This window comes from Zootoca vivipara, chromosome 2 (assembly GCF_965207765.1).
Source record: "Zootoca vivipara chromosome 2, rZooViv2.hap1.1, whole genome shotgun sequence".
Lineage (NCBI taxonomy): Eukaryota > Metazoa > Chordata > Lepidosauria > Squamata > Lacertidae > Zootoca > Zootoca vivipara.
Genome location: NC_142584.1, coordinates 4,309,018 through 4,331,918, shown reverse-complemented (window position 1 = coordinate 4,331,918; position 22,901 = coordinate 4,309,018). Strand labels below are relative to the sequence as shown.

At 52.3% G+C, this 22,901-nt stretch overlaps 1 protein-coding gene across 1 annotated transcript; it reads right to left on the bottom strand.

Moving 5' to 3' along the window:
* Positions 1-3,651: 3,651 nt before the first annotated feature.
* Positions 3,652-21,197, bottom strand: LOC148686696 (uncharacterized). Its single transcript, XM_088664374.1, has 4 exons — positions 20,567-21,197; positions 19,829-19,965; positions 13,126-14,013; positions 3,652-7,310 (listed from the first exon to the last, which is right to left on the bottom strand). The coding sequence occupies exons 1-4, from the start codon at positions 21,195-21,197 to the stop codon at positions 6,456-6,458; spliced, it is 2,511 nt and encodes an 836-aa protein (XP_088520500.1). The 3' UTR covers positions 3,652-6,455.
* Positions 21,198-22,901: the final 1,704 nt, after the last annotated feature.

Here is a 22,901-nt window from a genome sequence, read left to right as displayed (position 1 = left end):
TGACACTCCAACAATGTGTTCTGCTTCAATTTGACTCATTTTACAAAGGTGCTTATTCCTGGAGTGAATATGCAGTTCTACTCAAGAGTAAGCAACTAAGCGAAATAAAGCCATGGAACGCTTATTTGCCTTCTATCTATGCATTCTGACACTCCAACAATGTGTTCTGCTTCAATTTGACTCATTTTACAAAGGTGCTTATTCCTGGAGTGAATATGCAGTTCTACTCAAGAGTAAGCAACTAAGCGAAATAAAGCCATGGAACGCTTATTTGCCTTCTATCTATGCATTCTGACACTCCAACAATGTGTTCTGCTTCAATTTGACTCATTTTACAAAGGTGCTTATTCCTGGAGTGAATATGCAGTTCTACTCAAGAGTAAGCAACTAAGCGAAATAAAGCCATGGAACGCTTATTTGCCTTCTATCTATGCATTCTGACACTCCAACAATGTGTTCTGCTTCAATTTGACTCATTTTACAAAGGTGCTTATTCCTGAAGTGAATATGCGGTTCTACTCAAGAGTAAGCAACTATGCGAAATAAAGCCATGGAACGCTTATTTGCCTTCTATCTATGCATTCTGACACTCCAACAATGTGTTCTGCTTCAATTTGACTCATTTTACAAAGGTGCTTATTCCTGGAGTGAATATGCAGTTCTACTCAAGAGTAAGCAACTATGCGAAATAAAGCCATGGAACGCTTATTTGCCTTCTATCTATGAATTCTGACACTCCAACAATGTGTTCTGCTTCAATTTGACTCATTTTACAAAGGTGCTTATTCCTGGAGTGAATATGCAGTTCTACTCAAGAGTAAGCAACTAAGCGAAATAAAGCCATGGAACGCTTATTTGCCTTCTATCTATGCGTTCTGACACTCCAACAATGTGTTCTGCTTCAATTTGACTCATTTTACAAAGGTGCTTATTCCTGGAGTGAATATGCAGTTCTACTCAAGAGTAAGCAACTAAGCGAAATAAAGCCATGGAACGCTTATTTGCCTTCTATCTATGCGTTCTGACACTCCAACAATGTGTTCTGCATCAATTTGACTCATTTTACAAAGATGCTTATTTCTGGAGTGAACATGCAGTTCTACTCAAGAGTAAGCAACTAAGCAAAATAAAGCCATGGAACGCTTATTTGCCTTCTATCTATGCATTCTGACACTCCAACAATGTGTTCTGCATCAATTTGACTCATTTTACAAAGGTGCTTATTCCTGGAGTGAATATGCAGTTCTACTCAAGAGTAAGCAACTAAGCGAAATAAAGCCATGGAACGCTTATTAGCCTTCTATCTATGCATTCTGACACTCCAACAATGTGTTCTGCTTCAATTTGACTCATTTTACAAAGGTGCTTATTCCTGGAGTGAATATGCAGTTCTACTCAAGAGTAAGCAACTAAGCGAAATAAAGCCATGGAACGCTTATTTGCCTTCTATCTATGCATTCTGACACTCCAACAATGTGTTCTGCTTCAATTTGACTCATTTTACAAAGGTGCTTATTCCTGAAGTGAATATGCAGTTCTACTCAAGAGTAAGCAACTATGCGAAATAAAGCCATGGAACGCTTATTTGCCTTCTATCTATGCTTTCTGACACTCCAACAATGTGTTCTGCTTCAATTTGACTCATTTTACAAAGGTGCTTATTCCTGGAGTGAATATGCAGTTCTACTCAAGAGTAAGCAACTATGCGAAATAAAGCCATGGAACGCTTATTTGCCTTCTATCTATGAATTCTGACACTCCAACAATGTGTTCTGCTTCAATTTGACTCATTTTACAAAGGTGCTTATTCCTGGAGTGAATATGCAGTTCTACTCAAGAGTAAGCAACTAAGCGAAATAAAGCCATGGAACGCTTATTTGCCTTCTATCTATGCGTTCTGACACTCCAACAATGTGTTCTGCATCAATTTGACTCATTTTACAAAGATGCTTATTTCTGGAGTGAACATGCAGTTCTACTCAAGAGTAAGCAACTAAGCGAAATAAAGCCATGGAACGCTTATTTGCCTTCTATCTATGCATTCTGACACTCCAACAATGTGTTCTGCATCAATTTGACTCATTTTACAAAGGTGCTTATTCCTGGAGTGAATATGCAGTTCTACTCAAGAGTAAGCAACTAAGCGAAATAAAGCCATGGAACGCTTATTTGCCTTCTATCTATGCATTCTGACACTCCAACAATGTGTTCTGCTTCAATTTGACTCATTTTACAAAGGTGCTTATTCCTGGAGTGAATATGCAGTTCTACTCAAGAGTAAGCAACTAAGCGAAATAAAGCCATGGAACGCTTATTTGCCTTCTATCTATGCATTCTGACACTCCAACAATGTGTTCTGCTTCAATTTGACTCATTTTACAAAGGTGCTTATTCCTGGAGTGAATATGCAGTTCTACTCAAGAGTAAGCAACTATGCGAAATAAAGCCATGGAACGCTTATTTGCCTTCTATCTATGAATTCTGACACTCCAACAATGTGTTCTGCTTCAATTTGACTCATTTTACAAAGGTGCTTATTCCTGGAGTGAATATGCAGTTCTACTCAAGAGTAAGCAACTATGCGAAATAAAGCCATGGAACGCTTATTTGCCTTCTATCTATGCATTCTGACACTCCAACAATGTGTTCTGCATCAATTTGACTCATTTTACAAAGGTGCTTATTCCTGGAGTGAATATGCAGTTCTACTCAAGAGTAAGCAACTAAGCGAAATAAAGCCATGGAACGCTTATTTGCCTTCTATCTATGCATTCTGACACTCCAACAATGTGTTCTGCTTCAATTTGACTCATTTTACAAAGGTGCTTATTCCTGGAGTGAATATGCAGTTCTACTCAAGAGTAAGCAACTAAGCGAAATAAAGCCATGGAACGCTTATTTGCCTTCTATCTATGCATTCTGACACTCCAACAATGTGTTCTGCTTCAATTTGACTCATTTTACAAAGGTGCTTATTCCTGAAGTGAATATGCAGTTCTACTCAAGAGTAAGCAACTATGCGAAATAAAGCCATGGAACGCTTATTTGCCTTCTATCTATGCATTCTGACACTCCAACAATGTGTTCTGCTTCAATTTGACTCATTTTACAAAGGTGCTTATTCCTGGAGTGAATATGCAGTTCCACTCAAGAGTAAGCAACTATGCGAAATAAAGCCATGGAACGCTTATTTGCCTTCTATCTATGAATTCTGACACTCCAACAATGTGTTCTGCTTCAATTTGACTCATTTTACAAAGGTGCTTATTCCTGGAGTGAATATGCAGTTCTACTCAAGAGTAAGCAACTAAGCGAAATAAAGCCATGGAACACTTATTTGCCTTCTATCTATGCGTTCTGACACTCCAACAATGTGTTCTGCATCAATTTGACTCATTTTACAAAGATGCTTATTTCTGGAGTGAACATGCAGTTCTACTCAAGAGTAAGCAACTAAGCGAAATTAAGCCATGGAACGCTTATTTGCCTTCTATCTATGCATTCTGACACTCCAACAATGTGTTCTGCATCAATTTGACTCATTTTACAAAGGTGCTTATTCCTGGAGTGAATATGCAGTTCTACTCAAGAGTAAGCAACTAAGCGAAATAAAGCCATGGAACGCTTATTTGCCTTCTATCTATGCATTGTGTGGCAATGTCCCTCCTTCCCACATAATCAAGACTCGTGACACAGAGATTAAGATTTAATTGGGTGGTTAAGGCCACAACTTTATTAATAAGCATGTTGAGCGGAATTGGCTTAGGCGTTGGAACCTACCAGACTATATCCGACTCCAACCCGTGTGTTGGAGTCCTTGAGAAGTTAACCACCAGAAAGGAGCCCCGCGATGTAGATCTACTAGAGCTCCTCCTGTGGCCACCGAAGGGGCATGCCCTACGGCCCAGGCAACTCCAGGCTCAGGACCAAGCGACGCCCCCGGAATCCTTTAACGGAATTACTTCTCCAAATTTGGGCAGTCGTTGACGTAATCTGCCCCTCCTCCATCTATTGTTATGCAAATTTCCAACGCCTAACCGCCTAACCTAAGTTGTGACGACATGCTACGGGGTAGGCGAAAAACCCATCATGGCTAGCCCAGTATGGGAAAAGTCCTACCCGGCTCGCTGACTAACCAGGCAACCGACTCCGTCCATAGCAGCGTCCCCTTACCTCTTTTTAAGGGGTGGGTGGGCGGGTGAACTGTTCGCTCCGGCGAACAAGGGAGAAAAGAGGTCGGCTTCCCGCCTGCGGGGAGCTTTAAATCCGGCGGCTCCACCCCGACCGTTCCCATTGGCTGGTCGGGGATGACGTAGGCGGGAAGCCACCATCGCGTAGGGGCTGAACTCGCAGCCCCTACGCGGTGGTGCAGTCGGTCGGCCCACAACGCCACTTCCGTCGCAGGCGCGGAAGTGGCTTTGTGTGGCAATGTCCCTCCTTCCCACATAATCAAGACTCGTGACACAGAGATTAAGATTTAATTGGGTGGTTAAGGCCACAACTTTATTAATAAGCATGTTGAGCGGAATTGGCTTAGGCGTTGGAACCTACCAGACTATATCCGACTCCAACCCGTGTGTTGGAGTCCTTGAGAAGTTAACCACCAGAAAGGAGCCCCGCGATGTAGATCTACTAGAGCTCCTCCTGTGGCCACCGAAGGGGCGTGCCCTACGGCCCAGGCAACTCCAGGCTCAGGACCAAGCGACGCCCCCGGAATCCTTTAACGGAATTACTTCTCCAAATTTGGGCAGTCGTTGACGTAATCTGCCCCTCCTCCATCTATTGTTATGCAAATTTCCAACACCTAACCGCCACTCGAGCCCCCCCAGGCTCGCCGCCAATCCGCTCGCATGCCTTAACCAATAATTGAGATTAATTGGATTATTTAGGGACTTCTTATATTGTTAAAGAGGCCGTGATCCTCCTCTCTTATTCACCTAATTAAATTCTCTAACACGTAACCAATCTTTGATTCCCATTATTACGTTCTCAAGCCAAACATCATTCCCTCTGGGCGACAGATGAACACCATCATAACGATAAAGGGCTGCTTCACTCTGTTTTAAAGCTGGATGCGAAATGGCACGTCCATTCAAAGACAGGACTCTGCGGATCACGAAGGAATTCAGGAGCCGTCTGGCTCTGTTCAGGGCGATAGGGCAACGTCCATCGCGCCAACTGCGCCTCTCAAGCAAGGAGGACCAAAGCAGCGTCATCCTCGGGCAGGAGTCCAAAAGGGTATCAAAATCTCTGAATATTTGCAATTTTAAGTCCACGGCATTGCGATAGGCAAGGTCATTCTCTCCAAGCTGGACCACCAGTAGGTCAGGGTAGCCGAGTGAAGCAGCCCGATTTTGTATTGCCGGCAGCAACTCGTCCCACAGCATGCCTCTCCTCGCAATCCAAGACACCTGAACGAATTCTGGAAGGCCCAGCCTGTTCCCCAGGCCCACCTCGATGGCCCTTTCCCGAGCCCAATGGACTATGCTATGCCCGGCTATCCAGACCCGCACGATCCGAGAACCTGAAAATAAAGAATGACAACCGGGGATCAGCCAGGCCACCGCGTCGACGCTACGTACGAATATACCTTCTGTACGCATTCGATTTCCACCTCCCCAAGTCCTGAATTCTCTCGGATGAAAGGCCCAAATGCATGGCTGACGTAGCCGCGCCAATCCTAAAAGAGTGAGCAGAGAATTCATTGGGATTATAGCCGCAGGAGGCAATGGCCTTGCGCAGAACCCTGGTAAATTGGTGGCGTGTGAGCCTGGCGCCATCCTGGTGGATAAGCAATGGGCCTGGGCCGGGGGGCCGGAGATAAAGAAACCGTCTTGTATCTTTGACCGGACATGGACCTGGGGTACCAGTGGCGGGGAGCTTAATAGTCGCGCCCCTACCCCTCTGGTCCGTTTTGGAACACCGTATGAACACCTGCATTTGGGAGTCAGCCAGTGACACGTCCTGCATGAGTATGCCGCGTGTGATGCCCTGGGGGGAGTCCTCGCATACTACCTCGCCCACTCTTAGCGCTCCGAAGTACGCTATAGAAAAAGCTGCGGAGAATAGACGCGCCTCAAATTTGGACCAACAGAGGGACCTCAACTGCCTGTGTACCTGAGCCAACATGTCAAAGGTAATGGGTCGCCTAGGGTCGCTGGCAGGCGGCTGGAGCCTGCGCCAGCCCTCCATAGCTCTACGCAAATGGAAATTGTCACAGGGGTCTGTAAAATAGAGTGATTTTGAAAAGAATGTGATGGCTGCTGTGTGAATGTTGAGAGTCTTTGGTGCGCGCCCCAGGTTCCTCAAGTGCACTACATACTGCATGACCTCCTCCGGGGTAGGTGGGCCCAGAAGGGAAGCAGTGGACTCTCTCTGCCTGAACTTAGTGAAGTCTGACCAAGCCCGTTTATACGAACTCAGTGTAGACGGGGCAACGGAAGCTAATACTCCCTTTAGGATCTCTCGCTCCCAAGGTTCCATAGATGTTCCGGGAACGGCTCCGGCGACTGGCTTGCCTCCGGTGCCAACGATCGGAAGCGATCCATCTGGAAGCGAGACAGAGCATCTGCGATATTATTATTGACCCCTGGCACAAATTTGGCAGAAAAATGCATATTCAACTGCAAACTGAGTAACACGAAGTGGCGTAGGAGGGAGGACACCCTCATCGACCGCGTGGATTGCCTAGATAGGACGCTGACCACCGCCTGGTTGTCGGTTCTGAAGCAGACCCGTCGGTTCCTGAATTCTTCGGACCATAAGTGCACGGCTACTACTATAGGAAAAAATTCTAAGAATGTTAAGTCGCGTGTGATGTCTGTACCCTGCCAGCTGGCCGGCCAACGCTGCGAGCACCATTTACCTCTGAAGTAGACCCCGAAACCTAAAGCACCTGCCGCGTCGGATTGCACTTGGAAATCAGCCCGCAGCAACATGGTGTCCTGCCATAATGACACCCCGTTGTAGTTCTCAAGAAACACCAGCCAGGATTCAAGGTCGGCCTTGACCCCGCGAGGGAGCCGCTTCCTATGAAAAGGTTTGGTTAGGCCTACTGTGAGCCTAGCTAGGCGCCGGCAGAATGGGCGACCAGGTGAAATAACCCTGCAGGCAAAGTTGAGGTGTCCTAGCAGAGATTGCATTTGCCTAAGGGTAAGTTTTTTAAGGGGAATGAGTTGCCTAATGGTCTCTTTGAGGGCAAGTAGTTTTTCAGACGGCAGGCGTGAGGTTTGCGCAACCGTGTCCAGTTCTATGCCTAAGTACGTAAGGCGTGAGACGGGACCTTCGTTTTTTTCAGCAGCCAATGGCACCTGTGAGGGACAGGGGATATCGCGAAGTCCCTCCCCTCCTGAGTTCAAGCCCGTCCCCGAGCAAAGGGGAAAGCAGGGAGAGTTCCGATTCCAGTGGGGAAGCAGGAAGTCGTGTCCGAGGCTCAGGCAAGGTAGAGGAGCCAGGGTCCCAGGTGGGACAGGAAGGGGCAAGTAAGGGGGGAAGACCCATCCCCCCAACTCCAGAATTACGCAGGAAGAGGAGGGGCAAGAGGATGGGTCTGCCAAAGCTTTTGTGTTGGAGAAAGACGCGCCAAAAGCCATTAGGAGGTTCTGAAACCGACTGACAACATCGCTCCGTGTAAATAGCAATGACTTGAGCACTGTAAATACGCAGCACCAATAAAAGAATAAAATGCAGAGCTGCGTAGCGTCGTTACTCTGAAGTAGTCCACTCCGGCCACTGTGACAGCAACCTCCTAATCATTTTTGGGCTACTTTGGAGTTGCCGGGATGAGCGTGTCAGAGGCGGAGAAGTGGCGGCAGATCGCTGAGCAAGCCCAGCTAGAACTGCAACAGCTGTCGCTGCAGGCGCAGGGAGAATTGAAGGCAGCTAAAGAGGAGACTAAGAAGGTCCAGGACGACCGGCTACAACTTGCGGAACAGGTGAGAGAGCTCCAGGAAAAAGAGCAGCATTTAAGGGCGGTGGCGGTAGACCTCCAAAACAAGCTGGATGCAGAGAAAAACAAGGCGGGAGGGGCACCCCAAGTCCAAGTGCTGCCAGGAAGGAGAGCCGGGACCCTAGTAAGCAAGTTCAATGGAGACCCGAAGGAGTTTCAGGGCTTTGAGACTGAGATTGTGTATGCTCTTGAGCTGCACCACGATGAGTTCCCTGATGATGAGCACAGAGTAGCGTTTATTGTGGAGCACCTTACAGGGGCGGCCAGGGAGTGGCTAAGACCGTTAATTGCAACAAGGAATCCTTGCATGAAGAATGTCAAACTATTTCTAGAAGGTTTGAAAACGATGTATTCGTCCGATAGTCATATGGACCAGACTAAGGAGGAACTTCATAATTTACGCCAAGGAAATATGACAGTTCGCGCGTATTGGGCGAAATTCACCATGCTGGTGCACAGATTGGGGTGGGATCTGGAGTCTGCCCCAATGCAAGCGGCGTTTTACTTGGGGTTGCATGAGGAGGTGAAGGATGAGCTCTCGAGAGGTCCAAAGCCCAGTAATATGGATCAACTGAGCAAAGCGGCTCTGGCGGTGGGGGTGAGGCAGGAATCCAGATGGAGCGACAAGCAAGCAACGCGCGCAAAGCGGGCTTGGTTCCCACGGTCGCAGGAGAAGCCACTCCCTCAACAACCCTTTCAAGCCACGCCTGGGGCCAGTCAGGACCAGGAACCCATGCAGATTGATAGCGCGCGCGCGGGGGCTTTTCAAACCCCAGCGGCGCCAAGACGCAAGGAGGGAAGGGGTGGGAATTGCTTTCTCTGCAACTCCCCCCAGCATCTCGTCAGAGACTGCCCACATCGCAGGGAGTGGCAAGGAAAGGCGGGAACGGTTGTGCCCTCCCCCACTGACGCAGCACCACAGCAGGGAAACGGGAAAGCCTGGCTGCAGGAGACAAGGGGCGGCAGCCAGGCACAGTCAGCAGACAACAGCCCCAGCCCACCCACCCGCACAGAGAGGAGCAGAGCCAGCCCACCCCTCCCAGAGCAGGAGTGGTTCTAGAAGTGACGCTCACGCTCCCAAATGGCTATCCATTGACGGTCCTCGCCCTAATTGACAGTGGTGCCTCAGCCAACTTCTTCTCGAGAAACTTTGCAGAAGAGCACCAGATCCAGCTTCTGCAGCTGGATTTTCCTCTGCACGTGGCAACCATTGACGGCAGAGAGCTGCTGGGAGGGGCCATCACTCATCAAACCCCCCCCCATGAGAATGACGGTTGGAAGGCACTCAGAGACACTGGCATTCAACGTCACCACCATCTCAGACCCCCCAATCGTTTTGGGCATGAGCTGGCTGGCGCGCCACGACCCCTCCATAAGTTGGCATCAGAGATGCATCACTTTTGGATCGGACTTTTGCCTGGAACATTGCATGCAGCACCAACCAGGGGAGGGGCCTCCGATAGCCACGGTGGCCACCATGCACGTCAAAGGGGGTGAGGCGATACCCAAACCATACTGGGACCTGCAGGAGGTCTTCAGTGAAGCGGAGTCCGACCACCTGCCCCCACACAGGCCTTTTGACTGCCAGATCAACCTGGTGCCTGGGGAAACTATACCCCCAGCCAAGCTGTACGCCATGTCAGACCAGGAACTGGAGGATCTGCGCGCTTTTATCGACAAGAACCTCAAGCGGGGGTTCATCAGAGAAAGCAAGGCAGCAGGGGGCAGCCCGGTCTTCTGGGTGGACAAGAAAGACACGCAACAGCGCCGTCTTGTGGTGGATTTTAGACGGCTGAATTCGGTGACAGAGCCAGTGGCTTTCCCCATGCCCAGAGTGGATGATCTCCTGACAGCGGCACGCAGAGGCAAGATTTTCACCAAGCTAGACCTGAGGGGGGCGTACAACTTGATCAGGATCCGGGAAGGCGATGAGTGGAAAACCACGATGTTCACGCCTCTGGGCTCTTTTGAATATCTGGTGATGCCCTTCGGGTTGCAAGGGGGCTCAGCATGCTTCCAGGCCTTCATGCACCACGTCCTGGGGTCCCTACTCTTCAGGAAATGCTTGGTCTTTCTGGATGACATCCTTATTTACTCCAACGACCCGGTGCAGCACGTGAAGGACGTCAGGGAGGTGTTACAGCGCCTGAAGGAGAACCACCTGTATGTGAAGCTGGAGAAGTGCAAGTTTCACACCAAGGAGGTGGACTTCCTGGGCTACAAGCTGTCAGACAAGGGGCTGGCAATGGACAAGGACAAGGTGCAGACCATCCTGGACTGGCACAGCCCCAGGACGCGCAAAGATGCCCAACGCCTACTAGGCTTTGCCAACTTCTACAGGAAGTTCATCAAGAACTTCTCTCGAGTTACGGCTCCCATCACTGACTGCCTGAGAGGCAAGCAGAAGTTCAGGTGGACACCAGAGGCGCAAGCAGCGTTCGAAAGCCTCAAGAGGGTGTTCGCCTCAGACCAGAACCTGTTCCACGTGGTTCAGGACGCGCCCCTACGCATTGAAACAGATGCTTCTGATAAGGCTGTGGGCGCCATTTTGTTGCAACTGGACGCCAACAGAGAGTGGAGACCCTGTGCCTTCTTCTCCAGGAAGTTGACCCAGCCCGAGCGAAACTACACAGTTTTTGATCGGGAACTTCTTGCGATCCACGCGGCGTTCCAGCACTGGAGACACTTCCTGGTGGGCGCCAAGCACCCCATCCAGGTGTGCACAGACCACAAGAACCTGGAGTTCTGGAGAACTGCCAGGGTGCTCAACCAGCGGCAGATACGGTGGGCGGAGTTCTTCTCGAACTTCAACTTCTCCATACACTACATCCCAGGAGAGCAGAATGTCAGGGCGGATGCCCTCTCCCGCAAGCCAGAGTACATGGAGGAGGAGGCGCCACCAGCCCCAAGGCACATTTTCCCCCCGTCGGCATGGTCCTGCGGAGCAGCAGTGGTGAGCGAGGCAGAACTCACAGCACTGACGGCAGCGGATGAATTTGCCAACCGCATCTTCAGAGAACTGAGAGGGGGGAGGGAGCAGGCAAAAGACTTTGCAGAACGCAGAGGGCTGCTTTTCTACAAGGGTGCGCTGTACCTACCCACCACCCAGCTTCGACGTACGGTCCTCAAGCAGATGCACGACAACCCTACAGCGGGGCATTTTGGAAGGGACAAGACCACTCACCTAGTCATGAGACACTTCTGGTGGCCAGGGGTGAGGGAAGATGTTCGAGACTATGTAAGGGGCTGTACCACCTGCCAGCGGGCGAAGGTGGTCAGAGCAGCGCCACCAGGGTTGCTGGAGCCCTTAGCCACACCACACAGGCCGTGGGAAGTGGTGTCCATGGACTTCATCACAGATCTGCCTTCGTCCAGGGGTAAGACTGCAGTGTTGGTGGTGGTGGACCTCATGTCCAAAATGTGTCACTTTATACCGTGTGCCAGGGCAGTCTCGGCAGAAGAGACAGCCAAACTGTTTGTTGATCACATTTTCAGACTGCATGGATTACCTTTAAGGGTTATTTCGGATCGTGGCCGCCAATTTGTTTCCAGGTTCTGGCGGCGGCTCATGAACCTCCTGCAGGTGGAGGTCAGCTTGTCGACGGCTAGACACCCGCAGACCAACGGACAAGCGGAGAGGGTCAACGCCATTCTGCAGCAGTACCTGAGATGCTACGTCAGCCAGCGGCAAACGGACTGGGTGGATCGCTTGCCGCTAGCAGAATTTGCCTACAACAATGCAGTGCACGTCTCCACAGGGGTGTCGCCCTTTAAGGCCAATTACGGGCGCGACCTCAGATCTTTCCCAGAGAGGGAGAGGGAGGAGGAGGAGGAGGGCCCACAGGCTGAGGATTGGGCAGAGGAACTGGAGACGGTGCACCAGCAGCTCAGAGAACACTTGGAGAGGGCCAAGGAAGCGTACAAAAAGGGGGCAGATCGCCACAGGCGACAAGGGGAGGTCATCAGGGTGGGGGACAAGGTGTGGTTGTCCTCGGAGGGCCTTCCCACCAGAGGGAGGTGCAAAAAGCTGGCACCCAAATGGCTGGGCCCCTTCACGGTCACGCAACAGGTCAACCCGGTGGCATACAGGCTGGCACTGCCAGAGGACATGAGGGTGCATCCAGTGTTTCATAGATCGCTGCTGTCGCCGTACAGGGAAAGCAGCAGGCTCAGAGACAGCGAACAAACCCCCGAGGGAGGGGGGGAGAGGGAAAGCAGGGAGCAACTCAATGAGGCCACGGCCATCCTGGATTCAAGGTGGGGGGTGGGGGGCCTGGAGTACCTCATGGCATGGGAGGATGCTCCACCGTCCCAGAATGAATGGGTCCCCGCCACTCAGATACAGGAGGAATTCTTGGTGGAAGAATTTCACGCCCTCTTTCCCCACAGACCCAAGCCCTGGCACATGGAAAGGGAGGGGGAGGAGGAGGAGGCACGGGAGAACAGCTCACCATGGCGCTGGGAAGCGGAGTTTGAGGAACCAGAGGATGAGGTATGGGTGTCGCCAAGATCCACCCAGTCAGAGGAAGGAGCAGATTGGCAAAACATTTTTACCCCCACCAGCTCTGACGCCACGGACTTTTTGGGATTCCCGTCCTCCCAGGCGGAAGGGGGGGGCTCGCAGGACTGGGGGGAGGTGTTCACACCAACGGGCTCGGAGAGCACCGAGTTTTTAGGCTTCCAGTCGTCACCGACACATGGGGGGGCCTGGGGAGGGGTGAAGGAGAGCTTGGGAGGGGGGTGGATGTGAGGGACAGGGGATATCGCGAAGTCCCTCCCCTCCTGAGTTCAAGCCCGTCCCCGAGCAAAGGGGAAAGCAGGGAGAGTTCCGATTCCAGTGGGGAAGCAGGAAGTCGTGTCCGAGGCTCAGGCAAGGTAGAGGAGCCAGGGTCCCAGGTGGGACAGGAAGGGGCAAGTAAGGGGGGAAGACCCATCCCCCCAACTCCAGAATTACGCAGGAAGAGGAGGGGCAAGAGGATGGGTCTGCCAAAGCTTTTGTGTTGGAGAAAGACGCGCCAAAAGCCATTAGGAGGTTCTGAAACCGACTGACAACATCGCTCCGTGTAAATAGCAATGACTTGAGCACTGTAAATACGCAGCACCAATAAAAGAATAAAATGCAGAGCTGCGTAGCGTCGTTACTCTGAAGTAGTCCACTCCGGCCACTGTGACAGCACCCCTAATTCCTCTGCGAGAGCTGAGAAGGCCCGCATAAGGCCTGCACACTCGGAACTGCGAGCCGCAGCCACGAAGAGAAAGTCATCCAAATAATGCGAGACCCCTGGAAGACCTGTCCTAAAGCGCAGGGCCCAGTCCAGGAATGTGCTAAAAGTCTCAAACGCGGCACATGCCACGGAGCAACCCATCGGCATGGCCTTGTCGATGAAATATGCCTCATTGAATCTGAAACCCAACCATTTATAGTCTCGCGGGTGAACTGGGAGTAGGCGAAAAGCTGATTCAATGTCACATTTAGCCATTAACGCCCCCTTGCCAAATTGCCTTACTAACTTCACCGCCTGATCGAATGAGGCATATTTTACCGTGCACAGCTCCTGGGGTATTCCATCATTGACTGACCTGCCTATCGGGTGGGAGAGATTGTGTATGAGCCTGAATTCCCCGGGCGCCTTCTTAGGGACTATTCCCAATGGGGAGATGTGGAGATCAGGTATTGGTGGTGACGCGAACGGGCCAGCCACGCGTCCTGCTGAGATTTCCTTGTTGATTTTCTTAATGGCTATGTCTGGTCTTTCCCTAATAGATTTTTGATTGGGTGGTTCACCCGTGCTAGGTGGGGTACGCACGGGAATTCGGAAACCTGTTGAAAACCCTTCCCAAAGGTATTTAGCTGCATCTCTATTGGGGTAACAGTCAAGCAGTAATTTCAGAGGGTGAAGCTTTACCGGAGAGTGGGCCAGAGCAAGTGATCTATTAATATTTATTAGTCCCTGAGATTGATCCCTGGGAGGTACCTGAGGTATTTCTGGGGCCCTGGTGCGAGTTGCCCCTGGCGCCCCGAAAGGACTGCCTCCCTTTAAAACACGAAACTCCCGGGTGCTGACCTGTCACAGTGGCCGGAGTGGACTACTTCAGAGTAACGACGCTACGCAGCTCTGCATTTTATTCTTTTATTGGTGCTGCGTATTTACAGTGCTCAAGTCATTGCTATTTACACGGAGTGATGTTGTCAGTCGGTTTCAGAACCTCCTAATGGCTTTTGGCGCGTCTTTCTCCAACACAAAAGCTTTGGCAGACCCATCCTCTTGCCCCTCCTCTTCCTGCGTAATTCTGGAGTTGGGGGGATGGGTCTTCCCCCCTTACTTGCCCCTTCCTGTCCCACCTGGGACCCTGGCTCCTCTACCTTGCCTGAGCCTCGGACACGACTTCCTGCTTCCCCACTGGAATCGGAACTCTCCCTGCTTTCCCCTTTGCTCGGGGACGGGCTTGAACTCAGGAGGGGAGGGACTTCGCGATATCCCCTGTCCCTCACATCCACCCCCCTCCCAAGCTCTCCTTCACCCCTCCCCAGGCCCCCCCCATGTGTCGGTGACGACTGGAAGCCTAAAAACTCGGTGCTCTCCGAGCCCGTTGGTGTGAACACCTCCCCCCAGTCCTGCGAGCCCCCCCCTTCCGCCTGGGAGGACGGGAATCCCAAAAAGTCCGTGGCGTCAGAGCTGGTGGGGGTAAAAATGTTTTGCCAATCTGCTCCTTCCTCTGACTGGGTGGATCTTGGCGACACCCATACCTCATCCTCTGGTTCCTCAAACTCCGCTTCCCAGCGCCATGGTGAGCTGTTCTCCCGTGCCTCCTCCTCCTCCCCCTCCCTTTCCATGTGCCAGGGCTTGGGTCTGTGGGGAAAGAGGGCGTGAAATTCTTCCACCAAGAATTCCTCCTGTATCTGAGTGGCGGGAACCCATTCATTCTGGGACGGTGGAGCATCCTCCCATGCCATGAGGTACTCCAGGCCCCCCACCCCCCACCTTGAATCCAGGATGGCCGTGGCCTCATTGAGTTGCTCCCTGCTTTCCCTCTCCCCCCCTCCCTCGGGGGTTTGTTCGCTGTCTCGAAGCCTGCTGCTTTCCCTGTACGGCGACAGCAGCGATCTATGAAACACTGGATGCACCCTCATGTCCTCTGGCAGTGCCAGCCTGTATGCCACCGGGTTGACCTGTTGCGTGACCGTGAAGGGGCCCAGCCATTTGGGTGCCAGCTTTTTGCACCTCCCTCTGGTGGGAAGGCCCTCCGAGGACAACCACACCTTGTCCCCCACCCTGATGACCTCCCCTTGTCGCCTGTGGCGATCTGCCCCCTTTTTGTACGCTTCCTTGGCCCTCTCCAAGTGTTCTCTGAGCTGCTGGTGCACCGTCTCCAGTTCCTCTGCCCAATCCTCAGCCTGTGGGCCCTCCTCCTCCTCCTCCCTCTCCCTCTCTGGGAAAGATCTGAGGTCGCGCCCGTAATTGGCCTTAAAGGGCGACACCCCTGTGGAGACGTGCACTGCATTGTTGTAGGCAAATTCTGCTAGTGGCAAGCGATCCACCCAGTCCGTTTGCCGCTGGCTGACGTAGCATCTCAGGTACTGCTGCAGAATGGCGTTGACCCTCTCCGCTTGTCCGTTGGTCTGCGGGTGTCTAGCCGTCGACAAGCTGACCTCCACCTGCAGGAGGTTCATGAGCCGCCGCCAGAACCTGGAAACAAATTGGCGGCCACGATCCGAAATAACCCTTAAAGGTAATCCATGCAGTCTGAAAACGTGATCAACAAACAGTTTGGCTGTCTCTTCTGCCGAGACTGCCCTGGCACACGGTATAAAGTGACACATTTTGGACATGAGGTCCACCACCACCAACACTGCAGTCTTACCCCTGGACGAAGGCAGATCTGTGATGAAGTCCATGGACACCACTTCCCACGGCCTGTGTGGTGTGGCTAAGGGCTCCAGCAACCCTGGTGGCGCTGCTCTGACCACCTTCGCCCGCTGGCAGGTGGTACAGCCCCTTACATAGTCTCGAACATCTTCCCTCACCCCTGGCCACCAGAAGTGTCTCATGACTAGGTGAGTGGTCTTGTCCCTTCCAAAATGCCCCGCTGTAGGGTTGTCGTGCATCTGCTTGAGGACCGTACGTCGAAGCTGGGTGGTGGGTAGGTACAGCGCACCCTTGTAGAAAAGCAGCCCTCTGCGTTCTGCAAAGTCTTTTGCCTGCTCCCTCCCCCCTCTCAGTTCTCTGAAGATGCGGTTGGCAAATTCATCCGCTGCCGTCAGTGCTGTGAGTTCTGCCTCGCTCACCACTGCTGCTCCGCAGGACCATGCCGACGGGGGGAAAATGTGCCTTGGGGCTGGTGGCGCCTCCTCCTCCATGTACTCTGGCTTGCGGGAGAGGGCATCCGCCCTGACATTCTGCTCTCCTGGGATGTAGTGTATGGAGAAGTTGAAGTTCGAGAAGAACTCCGCCCACCGTATCTGCCGCTGGTTGAGCACCCTGGCAGTTCTCCAGAACTCCAGGTTCTTGTGGTCTGTGCACACCTGGATGGGGTGCTTGGCGCCCACCAGGAAGTGTCTCCAGTGCTGGAACGCCGCGTGGATCGCAAGAAGTTCCCGATCAAAAACTGTGTAGTTTCGCTCGGGCTGGGTCAACTTCCTGGAGAAGAAGGCACAGGGTCTCCACTCTCTGTTGGCGTCCAGTTGCAACAAAATGGCGCCCACAGCCTTATCAGAAGCATCTGTTTCAATGCGTAGGGGCGCGTCCTGAACCACGTGGAACAGGTTCTGGTCTGAGGCGAACACCCTCTTGAGGCTTTCGAACGCTGCTTGCGCCTCTGGTGTCCACCTGAACTTCTGCTTGCCTCTCAGGCAGTCAGTGATGGGAGCCGTAACTCGAGAGAAGTTCTTGATGAACTTCCTGTAGAAGTTGGCAAAGCCTAGTAGGCGTTGGGCATCTTTGCGCGTCCTGGGGCTGTGCCAGTCCAGGATGGTCTGCACCTTGTCCTTGTCCATCGCTAGCCCCTTGTCTGATAGCTTGTAGCCCAGGAAGTCCACCTCCTTGGTGTGAAACTTGCACTTCTCCAGCTTCACATACAGGTGGTTCTCCTTCAGGCGCTGTAACACCTCCCTGACGTCCTTCACGTGCTGCACTGGGTCGTTGGAGTAAATAAGGATGTCATCCAGAAAGACCAAGCATTTCCTGAAGAGTAGGGACCCCAGGACGTGGTGCATGAAGGCCTGGAAGCATGCTGAGCCCCCTTGCAACCCGAAGGGCATCACCAGATATTCAAAAGAGCCCAGAGGCGTGAACATCGTGGTTTTCCACTCATCGCCTTCCCGGATCCTGATCAAGTTGTACGCCCCCCTCAGGTCTAGCTTGGTGAAAATCTTGCCCCTGCGTGCCGCTGTCAGGAGATCATCCACTCTTGGCATGGGGAAAGCCACTGGCTCTGTCACCGAATTCAGCCGTCTAAAATCCACCACAAGACGGCGCTGTTGCGTGTCTTTCTTGTCCACCCAGAAGACCGGGCTGCCCCCTGCTGCCTTGCTTTCTCTGATGAACCCCCGCTTGAGGTTCTTGTCGATAAAAGCGCGCAGATCCTCCAGTTCCTGGTCTGACATGGCGTACAGCTTGGCTGGGGGTATAGTTGCCCCAGGCACCAGGTTGATCTGGCAGTCAAAAGGCCTGTGTGGGGGCAGGTGGTCGGACTCCGCTTCACTGAAGACCTCCTGCAGGTCCCAGTATGGTTTGGGTATCGCCTCACCCCCTTTGACGTGCATGGTGGCCACCGTGGCTATCGGAGGCCCCTCCCCTGGTTGGTGCTGCATGCAATGTTCCAGGCAAAAGTCCGATCCAAAAGTGATGCATCTCTGATGCCAACTTATGGAGGGGTCGTGGCGCGCCAGCCAGCTCATGCCCAAAACGATTGGGGGGTCTGAGATGGTGGTGACGTTGAATGCCAGTGTCTCTGAGTGCCTTCCAACCATCATTCTCATGGGGGGGGTTTGATGAGTGATGGCCCCTCCCAGCAGCTCTCTGCCGTCAATGGTTGCCACGTGCAGAGGAAAATCCAGCTGCAGAAGCTGGATCTGGTGCTCTTCTGCAAAGTTCCTCGAGAAGAAGTTCGCTGACGCCCCACTGTCAATTAAGGCGAGGACTGTCAGGGGATAGCCATTAGGGAGCGTGAGCGTCACTTCTAGAACCACTCCTGCTCTGGGAGGGGTGGGCTGGCTCTGCTCCTCTCTGTGCGGGTGGGTGGGCTGGGGCTGTTGTCTGCTGACTGTGCCTGGCTGCCGCCCCTTGTCTCCTGCAGCCAGGCTTTCCCGTTTCCCTGCTGTGGTGCTGCGTCAGTGGGGGAGGGCACAACCGTTCCCGCCTTTCCTTGCCACTCCCTGCGATGTGGGCAGTCTCTGACGAGATGCTGGGGGGAGTTGCAGAGAAAGCAATTCCCACCCCTTCCCTCCTTGCGTCTTGGCGCCGCTGGGGTTTGAAAAGCCCGCGCGCGCGCTCTATCAATCTGCATGGGTTCCTGGTCCTGACTGGCCCCAGGCGTGGCTTGAAAGGGTTGTTGAGGGAGTGGCTTCTCCTGCGACCGTGGGAACCAAGCCCGCTTTGCGCGCGTTGCTTGCTTGTCGCTCCATCTGGATTCCTGCCTCACCCCCACCGCCAGAGCCGCTTTGCTCAGTTGATCCATATTACTGGGCTTTGGACCTCTCGAGAGCTCATCCTTCACCTCCTCATGCAACCCCAAGTAAAACGCCGCTTGCATTGGGGCCGACTGCAGATCCCACCCCAATCTGTGCACCAGCATGGTGAATTTCGCCCAATACGCGCGAACTGTCATATTTCCTTGGCGTAAATTATGAAGTTCCTCCTTAGTCTGGTCCATATGACTATCGGACGAATACATCGTTTTCAAACCTTCTAGAAATAGTTTGACATTCTTCATGCAAGGATTCCTTGTTGCAATTAACGGTCTTAGCCACTCCCTGGCCGCCCCTGTAAGGTGCTCCACAATAAACGCTACTCTGTGCTCATCATCAGGGAACTCATCGTGGTGCAGCTCAAGAGCATACACAATCTCAGTCTCAAAGCCCTGGAACTCCTTCGGGTCTCCATTGAACTTGCTTACTAGGGTCCCGGCTCTCCTTCCTGGCAGCACTTGGACTTGGGGTGCCCCTCCCGCCTTGTTTTTCTCTGCATCCAGCTTGTTTTGGAGGTCTACCGCCACCGCCCTTAAATGCTGCTCTTTTTCCTGGAGCTCTCTCACCTGTTCCGCAAGTTGTAGCCGGTCGTCCTGGACCTTCTTAGTCTCCTCTTTAGCTGCCTTCAATTCTCCCTGCGCCTGCAGCGACAGCTGTTGCAGTTCTAGCTGGGCTTGCTCAGCGATCTGCCGCCACTTCTCCGCCTCTGACACGCTCATCCCGGCAACTCCAAAGTAGCCCAAAAATGATTAGGAGGTTGCTGTCACAGTGGCCGGAGTGGACTACTTCAGAGTAACGACGCTACGCAGCTCTGCATTTTATTCTTTTATTGGTGCTGCGTATTTACAGTGCTCAAGTCATTGCTATTTACACGGAGTGATGTTGTCAGTCGGTTTCAGAACCTCCTAATGGCTTTTGGCGCGTCTTTCTCCAACACAAAAGCTTTGGCAGACCCATCCTCTTGCCCCTCCTCTTCCTGCGTAATTCTGGAGTTGGGGGGATGGGTCTTCCCCCCTTACTTGCCCCTTCCTGTCCCACCTGGGACCCTGGCTCCTCTACCTTGCCTGAGCCTCGGACACGACTTCCTGCTTCCCCACTGGAATCGGAACTCTCCCTGCTTTCCCCTTTGCTCGGGGACGGGCTTGAACTCAGGAGGGGAGGGACTTCGCGATATCCCCTGTCCCTCACATGACCCAAACACTTTTCGCACTCGTGGGAGTACTTACAGTTGGGACGCTGACAAAGGCCCTTGTTATATTCCCAGCAAACCCTGCGTCGCGGGTCCCTCTTGGGTTCAAACCTGGCGGACCTAGGTGAATCCGTCTGCTTCCTTTCTACATATGGGACTACGTGATTGCTCCAAAAATGCTGGTGGCGCTGATCCCACCTGGTTTTAGGGTTTTGCGAAGCATTCCTACGGAAGTCTTCATCGTAATTCAGCGCAGCCGCCTCCCCGGCCATCCTGTAGGCCATCCTAACATCAGCTATATAGGCCATAAGGTGCATTGCCCTTTTTGGATAAGCAGCTGTTATCACTGCGATCCAAATATGCATTCCATCCAGCCAATTTTCGAAGGTGCGGTCAGCCCGCGGTGTCCTATGTCTGCGCCTGCCATACTCCTTTCTCTTTTCGCCCTTTCCCAGCGTATGGGACAATGGTAAAAGGGTGAAAATGTCAATAAAATCGCCATTCAAGATTTTTTCCCTTGTTTTATTTGATAAATGGGATCCTAGAATGATATCTGTGTCTGAATTGGTAGAATACTTTGAGTCTGGTATCAAGGCACCGTCCCTCCATTCTAACGTCCCCTTGAATCCCTTACGATGGGTGCTGGCTCTCCTCTTATGCACCCACAAAGGAAGACCCATCTGATCCTCCGCAATCCCCCAATAGTCCTCCATTGGGATCTCACCATCTGAATCGGACGTACCTGAGTCATAGGAGTCGTCATCCCTAGTTCTCTTACGCTTGTCGGTTTTCTTCTTCGCCTTTCCGCTTCGATGACGCTCTTCTTCGTCCCGCGACGCCGCTTCGCCACTTCTCGCCGACCTGGAGTTGTCATCGTCCCCTGATGTATCGGAACCCCCAGCTTCCCGTTGCACCGCTGGTTGCGCGGGCTGGGCCCCCTGGAGACCTGCAATAGACTGTGTGGACTGCCCGGGCGAGCCTGTTGTTTGAGCCCCGGCCCCCAGACTTTGGGCGTTGGGCGCATTGGAGCGCGCCTTCTGCCCCCGTGTCCGTGGGGCCTGGCTCGCATAGCTACCACGCTCGGAGCTAGAACTGGCAAATAAGGAGGCCGAGGTGCCCGGCGACCCGCCCTCCGAAAAGCAAGTGTCTAGGATACAATCCTGAGACTCGGCAGGCTCCTCCTGCGACTCACGAGGATCGTCCTGTGTGGCCTCGGCCGTGGGAGCCAGGGATTTTGCAATGGCCGCCAGTTGTTTGCAAACATCCAGCTGGGTTTTCTGAAGTGTGGAGACCACACGTGCCAAGGCCTCAGTCTTGTCCTGTGCCGCAGGATTCTTTGAGGGGGCCGTACCTCGCACGCGCTTGGGTGCCATTATCAGAATGCAGCTCAACCAAGTTATGTATTTAGCTTATTACCTGCACTGGGTTATTATTCACTGTATTACTATTATTATTCTTATTCTTATTATTATTTGTAATTTACTTATTTATTTATTATTATTCCTTATTTATTATTTCCCTATATATATTATTAATTATATATTTATGTATTTATTCTATTTTATTTTATTTATTTATGACTAATATTGTAGATAACTCAGATGCGCAAATATAACAGCTGCCCCCACCAACTGCTATGCCTCGCAGCAGGGGGACGAATGAGCTATTTATATAACCAGAAAGTCAAATCCCAAAGTAACTCCGCTCTGCAGGACTTTCAGCCCTCAGCTGAACAGATCACTATAATGTTCCCGCACTCAGCTAATGCTTGGTAGAGGGTTGGACTGGATGGCCCTCGTGGTCTATTCCAACTCTATGATTCTATGCTTCTATGGCTCTAATTAGCTGTTCCTAGAAAACCACTGGCCAGCACTCAGCTAACGCTTGGCGAGGGGTTGGACTGGATGGCCCCTGCGGTCTCCTCCAACTCTATGTTTCTATGACTCTATGATTCTAGTTAGTTGTTCGCAGATATACCACTGGCCAAAGGCGCTGGCCGCAAGGTGCAATAGGTCACCAATCAACTTTAAATGCTCCCTATAAATCGTTAACTAGCTTATTATCTTTTGAACATTAATTCAAACTCAATTGTTTACTATGAATATTATTAGTAAAGTCCAGTTATTAATAAAGCCCAGCCAGCCGATAGGGTGCACTAGCTCACCAAATGCCACCGAATTATATAGCCGATAGGGTGCACTAGTTCACCTAATGCCACAGAACTATATGGCCGTAAATATAGCCGGGCAGCACAAGTGGCCACACTCAGGATGGCCGCTGAAGAAGGGACAGGGTTTACCCACACCTAAAATGGCTGCTGAAGAGGAGACAGGGTTTGCCCACCTAAAATGGCTGCCGGGACTGGGTTTATCCACACTCAAAATGGCTGCCGGCCGGAGTACTGCACGTGGCCACACTAAAGATGGCGGCTGAAGAAGGGACAGGACTTGCCCACAACCAAAATGGCTGCCGGACAGGGTACACGTGGCCGGCAAAACAACAAGCGCGGATAACTAACCAGAACCCAAGCAAAGCAACATCAACAGGGAACACGTGGCCGGCAAAACAGGAAGCCCAGATAACAGACCACAACCCTAGCAAAATAATAACAACCCTAAACAGGACACCCTCCTCCCGATTTACAGGGGATAAAGGCAAGGAACCACCGAGATTAAAGGAGGGGGGGGCGGTTCACTCACCCAGCTTCACCGCGAGGAAAGATAGATTCCAAGGCACGAGGGCGGGGAGAGGGGGCAGCCGCCTCAACTCTTCGACCCAGCCCCACACGGCAAGCTTGCTAGCAGAAAAACACACAAAAAAGGGGGGGAGGACCTGGGTGAGTCTACCGCTCCACTGGCTGCCAGGCGCTTGTCCCTTGCTAGCGCTCCAACGATGTGTAGGACTCCGCGGAGGATGGGTGCTTCCGAAGCTGCGGCTGACTGGCGCGTATCGCTGGCGCTCCTCTTCCGTAAACAGCTGGTGAGCGGCCAAATGACGAATCGCTGATAGGCGGAGAGGAGGCTGTGCTCTCAGCACGGCTCCGGGATGTTCCCCGCAAGGCCGCTGGCCGAGTCTCA